The 6,155-nt window shown below is 38.7% G+C and overlaps 1 protein-coding gene across 1 annotated transcript; it reads left to right on the top strand.

Annotated features, from left to right (window-relative positions):
- Positions 1-903: 903 nt before the first annotated feature.
- LOC114695918 (heterogeneous nuclear ribonucleoprotein A1-like) lies at positions 904-2,184 on the top strand. The gene is given in 2 exon segments (XM_028873411.2): positions 904-1,285; positions 1,288-2,184. Coding segments are annotated over 2 exon segments (960 nt in total). The 3' UTR covers positions 1,866-2,184.
- The last annotated feature ends 3,971 nt before the right edge of the window (positions 2,185-6,155 follow it).

Raw genomic sequence — 6,155 nt, forward strand, 5'->3', positions numbered from 1 at the left:
CCCACAATCCACTTATAAAATAATCACTCAGACGCTTATATCACTTATAAACTGTATGGCCATGGCAGGCTTCTTGCTAACTGTCCTTATAGCTTAAATTAATCCATTTCCATAAATCTATGCCTTGCCACGTGGCTGGTGGCTTACCAGCATCTTCACATGCTGCTGGTCATGGCGGTGGCTGCAGTGTCTCTCTGCCCTCAGCCTTCTGCTTTCCTGTTCTTTTATATCTCCTCTCTGTTAGTCCCGCCTATACATCCTGCCTAGCCACGACCAATCAGGTTTTATTTATTGACCAATCAGAACAACTTGACATACAGACCATCCACCAGCACAGCCAAGTGCAGACCATCTCAGCCACCTGCACTCAGGCCCATGGTCCTAATCATCCTCCATGCGGACCTGCTGGGCAAAGCCACGAGGAACCCAAGAAGGGCTCCCACAGGACATACAGAACATCCCACAGCATATGTATATGTTCATGTTTATGTGTATGTATGTACACTTATATGTGGGTGCTTGTGGAGGTCAGGGAACAAACTTGGGTGTCATTCCTCAGGAACTATCACCTTTAATTAAGTCAGAGTCTTTTACTGATGTGGAACTCACCAAGTAAGCCAGCTAGCTCAGTGGTGTCCAGAAAGTTCCAGAGATTATTCTGACTCTGCCTCCCAAGTGCTGGGATTACAAGTGCTCACCACCATGCCTGGCTTTTGCTATGTGGATGCTTAGGATTGAATTTCAGTTATTAAAATTGTAAAATAGGCACTTTACTGACTGAAACTATACAGTTGTTAAGATTTATTTTTATTTATATTCAACCAGCTTAAAATGCTATGCAATAAGTCTGCCTGTTGACGCGCCCGAGGAAGCATCGCTGAAGGCTCTCGTTGCCCTGCCGTCATGTCTAAGTCAGAGTCTCCCAAAGAGCCGGAACTGCCGCGGAAGCTCTTCTTTGGAGGGCTGAGCTTCGAAACAACCGACGAGAGCCTGAGGAGCCATTTTGAGCAATGGGGAGCACTCACAGACTGCGTGGTAATGAGAGATCCAAACACCAAGCAATCCGGGGGCTTTGGGTTTGTCACATACGCCACTGTGGAGGAAGTGGATGCCGCTATGAATGCAAGACCACACAAGGTGGATGGAAGAGTTGTGGAACCTAAGAGAGCCGTGTTGAGAGAAAATTCTCAGAGACCGGGTGCCCACTTAACTGTGAAAAAGATCTTTGTTGGCGGTATTAAAGAAGACACTGAAGAACATCACCTGCGAGATTATTTTGAGCAGTATGAAAGATCGAAGTGATTGAGATCATGACTGACAGAGGCAGTGGAAAAAAGAGAGGCTTTGCTTTTGTCACTTTTGATGACCACGACTCTGTGGACAAGATTGTTATTCAGAAATACCATACTGTGAATGGCCACAACTGTGAAGTCAGAAAAGCCCTGTCAAAGCAGGAGATGGGTAGTCCTTCATCCAGCCAAAGAGGTCGAAGTGGTTCCAGAAACTTTGGTGGTGGTCGTGGAGGCGGTTTTGGTGGCAATGACAATTTTGGTCGAGGGGGGAACTTCAGTGGTCATGGTGGCTTCGGTGGCAGCCGTGGTGGTGGTGGATATGGTGGCAGTGGGGATGGCAATATTGGATTTGGTAATGATGGAAGCAATTTTGGAGGTGGTGGAAGCTACAATGATTTTGGCAATTATAACAATCAGTCTTCAAATTTTGGACCAATGAAAGGAGGAAACTTTGGAGGCAGAAGTTCTGGCCCTTATGGTGGTGGTGGCCAGTATTTTGCTAAACCTCGAAACCAAGGTGGCTATGGTGGTTCCAGCAGTAGCAGCAGCTTCGGCAGTGGCAGGAGCTTCTAATTACAGCCAGGAAACAAAGCTTAGCAGGAGAGGAGAGCCAGAGAAGTGACAGGGAAGCTACAGGTTACAACAGATTTGTGAACTCAGCCAAGCACAGTGGTAGCAGGGTCTAACTGCTACAAAGAAGACATGTTTTAGACAATACTCATGTGTATGGGCAAAAAACTCCAGGACTGTATTTGTGACTAATTGTATAACAGGTTGTTTTAGTTTCTGTTATGTGGAAAGTGTAAAGCATTCCAACAAAGGGTTTTACTGTAGACCTTTTTTCACCCATGCTGTTGATTGCTAAATGTAATAGTCTGATCATGACGCTGAATAAATGTGTCTTTTTTCTTTCTTTCTTTTTTTTTCTATTTTCTTTGTAAATGTGCTGTGTAAAGTTAGTCTACTCTGAAGCCATCTTGGTAAACTTCCCCAACAGTGTGAAGTTAGAATTCCTTCAGGGTGGTGCCAAGTTCCATTTGGAATTTATTTATAATTGCTTGGGTGGAGAAGCCATTGTCTTCAAAAAACCTTGGTGTAAACTGCCAGTTACTGTTGTGACTTTAATGAGTTTTACCATTAAAAGGGTCATCCAAGCAAAGTCACAGTTTGGTTACAATAAAATGGTTGTTGGCACACCCTATGCAATATCAAAATTGAATAATGATATCAGATAAAATAACAGATGGGAATGAAGCTTGTGTATCATCCATTATCATGTGTAAATCAATAAACGATTTAATTCTCTTGAAAAAAATGCTATGCAATAAGATGTTTGGAATTCTTTTTGGAAAAAAGCAATATATATTATAATATTATTTTTATAGAGATAAAATTTCTAGGGACAAGACATCATTAAACTATATAATTGATATGTAGGTACTTAGGTATGTGCATGTTCATGTTATATTTATATATATTTATTTTTGCTTTTTCATATTTATACTAAGCATATATTTATATTTAATATAATATATTTTATAATATTAATACTTTGACTAATAATATGATACACACACACATATATATATATATATATATATATATATATATATATATATATACACATACAGCCAATCAATTGGATCCACCTAGGGAATTTAAAACTCTCAGGCCATATTGGTTTATGCTTTTGTATTGACATCATTATATACTATTATGAACCAATCACAAGGAGGCACTAAGCCTTTGTAAGTCAAGATGAGCAGAAGTGTAAGATGTATCCTGAACAATGTGACAGTGCACTTGTAATTATTTTAGCAAGTCAAGAAAGTGAATCACACTCATCACTCATAGTATGGTAAACCACATTGGAATAGGAAGGTTTTGTGGTTTTATGTGATTGACAGAGTATCTTGGACACAATCTTGTAGAGATCTCTGTATTTATTAAGTATATCCAGTGCTTTTGGCACTATAAAAGTTTTTGAAGAAGGAAAGATGTGCTTAGCAGTTGAGACAGATGTGAGAACTTGTTTTATTTTCTTTTTTCCAACCATGATTTCCACCCCTTCCACTCCTCACAGCTCCCTGCCACCTTCCCTCTGCCCTAGATCCAATCCCCTAGAACCATTTCCCTTCAGAAAAGAGCAGATTTCCAAGAGACTAATAGGAAAAGATACAGCAAGAAAAAGCAAAAGCTTACATATTGAGGTTGGACAAGACAACCCAATAGGAGGGAAAGAGTCCTAAAAGCAGGCAAAAGAGCTAGAGATACACCAGCTCCCACCGTTAGGAGTCCCACAATAACACCAAGCTAACAGCCGTAACATGTAAACAGAGGATGGTGTGGTATTGTGTTCCCCCAAATATTGTGCATGCTAATAAACTTATCTGGGGTCAGAGACAGAGCAGCCACAATATTAAATATAAAGGATAGGCAGTGGTAGCATACACCTTTAATCCTAGCATTCCAGAGGCAGAAATCCATGTCTTCAAGGATACAGACAGGCATGGTGACTCATCACGCCTTTAATCCCAGAAAGCAAGCCTTTAATCCCAGGGAGTGGTGGTAGAAAGCAGAGAGGTATATAAGGCGTGAGGACTAGAAACTAGAAGCTTTTAGCTGATTAAGCATTTGTCTGGTTAAGCATTCAGGCTTTTGAGCAGCAATTCAGCTGAGACCCATTCTGGATGAAGACTCAGAGGCCTCCAGTCTGAGGAGACAAAACCAGCTGAGGATCCAGCGAGGTGAGGTAGCTATGGCTTGTTCTGTCTCTCTGATCTACCAGCATTGACCCCAATAACTGACTTCAGGTTTGATTTTATTAATAAGAACTTTAAGATTCATGCTACAGGATGGTACAGGCTCATGGTTGCCACTTTAGTCTTTGTGAGTCCATATGAGCCCTGCTTACTTGATTCAGTGGGCTGTGTTCTCCTGGTCTCCTGCATCCCCTCTGACTTCTACAATCTTCCCTCCTCCTCTTCTATGGGGTTCCTGGAGGTTCTTAGAACTCCAAGAAGAAGGACTTGATGTTAACCTCCAATTTAGAAATTTTCTCAGCATAGTGTCTGGCTGTATGTAAAAGTTCCTTCTGCTACATATTTTAACTACCACTCATAATCTGTGAATACAACTACTTTCTCTGTTGGAGATTACAAATTGACACTTTGTGAATGTATCACATTTTCTGTATTGGTTGGTTACAATTCCAAATAAATAAATAAAATACATACTTTGCAACATGTCATTGCTATGAAATAATATTCATAAAAGTAAACAGAAATGCTTATTTTGTATTTTTACTGATTTTAAATTAATACTTTGTTGTCAAAATAACATACAAATAAAAAACTATTACATTATTGTTTTCTAAGTTCTGTTATGGATGAATTGACTTTTGTGGGTTTGATAAGTTCCAATCCCTTGTGGTAGTTGTTATCTTGGATGATTCAACTGTTTTTCCTTAGTCAGTGTTATCCCATTTAAAGTGGCCCTATATGGTTTGCAAACATTCCGAGGATTTGCTGAGAAGTATCTTACTCCTAAAACAAGATATTCCAGGCTCTGTGCAGAAATTTCCTGCCCCAGACACAAACCTCTGCTGCTAATTTCCTTGCATCTAAAATAGTATTTATAAATCACAAAGAGCCATAAGACAAAATGAGGAAATAAACATTTAAAAGAAAACATAAAATGCTTATACTTCCACCTCAAATGTAATATTATAGAAATGCTCCTGTTTTACATTTGTGTAATTATGATATGTTGATAGTTTTGGTTGATAATATATCAGCAAATTAACATATAGCTTATTGTGCTCTTAGTAACACTGAAGAAAATGTTAAGATTTCTTACTGACATTTTTCATTGTTAGTATATGTTAAAGCATATGCATTAACATCATTTAAAATCATTTTCTTATGAGTTCATGCAACAAAATAGATGCATTGATAGACAAATGGAGGGATAGATTTCATTTTCCAGCTTTGGAAATAGCTTTAAAATAGCTTCTCATTTAATTTTATTTTAATTATGCTAAATTTTTACATGATTGCCATGCCTATACCTACTACCATCCCTATTTCTTTTTTAAAACTTTCAATAAATTGTTTCTATGTTAAATATAGAAATACTTCCACTAGAAAAATAATTAATACTATATTTTTGACCCCAAAACAGTATAAGCACTTTATAAACCTTTTAACAAACAATTCTTTGTAAAATATTTTTAAATTTTATTTTATATGTATACTCATACTTACATGCATATATGTGTACCATATATGTGTTTGGTGCCCATAAACCCAAAGAGGATGTTGGATCCCCATAACTGGGGTTACAGGTAGTTATGAGTCACAATATTGGTGTTGGAAACCAAAAACAACCAGGGTCCTCTGCTAGAGCAGTAAGTGTTTTTACTATCTGAGCCAGTCCCTAGAACACAATTATGATCATTTCTGATGAAATATTTTTATTCTTATTTTTGTAAGAAGTCTGGTAGTAACCTCATACGGTGAGAGAAAACACCATAAAACTGAAAACTTCATTGTCCACATCAAAAAAATTTCAGATGTTTCACCATAATCCCAAGGATAGATCTACTCCTGCCAATATATGACACCTGCCTACAGAAATAAATGGACAAGCTCTGATTCCCCCTCCTAGCCATCCCACCTGCCCCATTGGTCATTTTCATCAACCCCCAAAACAGAAATTGCATTAAAATGTCTAGGAGAAGCTCCGAATCATTTCTCACCTGGTTAGAGTGACTAGCACCTGTAAGTTCTCATCAGACTGCACCCCCCATCTCAACATCTAGCCCTCACCCTAGCTTTACTCCATGGATGAACAGGTGATAAG

Source organism: Peromyscus leucopus, chromosome 1 (assembly GCF_004664715.2).
Source record: "Peromyscus leucopus breed LL Stock chromosome 1, UCI_PerLeu_2.1, whole genome shotgun sequence".
Taxonomy (NCBI): Eukaryota; Metazoa; Chordata; class Mammalia; order Rodentia; family Cricetidae; genus Peromyscus; species Peromyscus leucopus.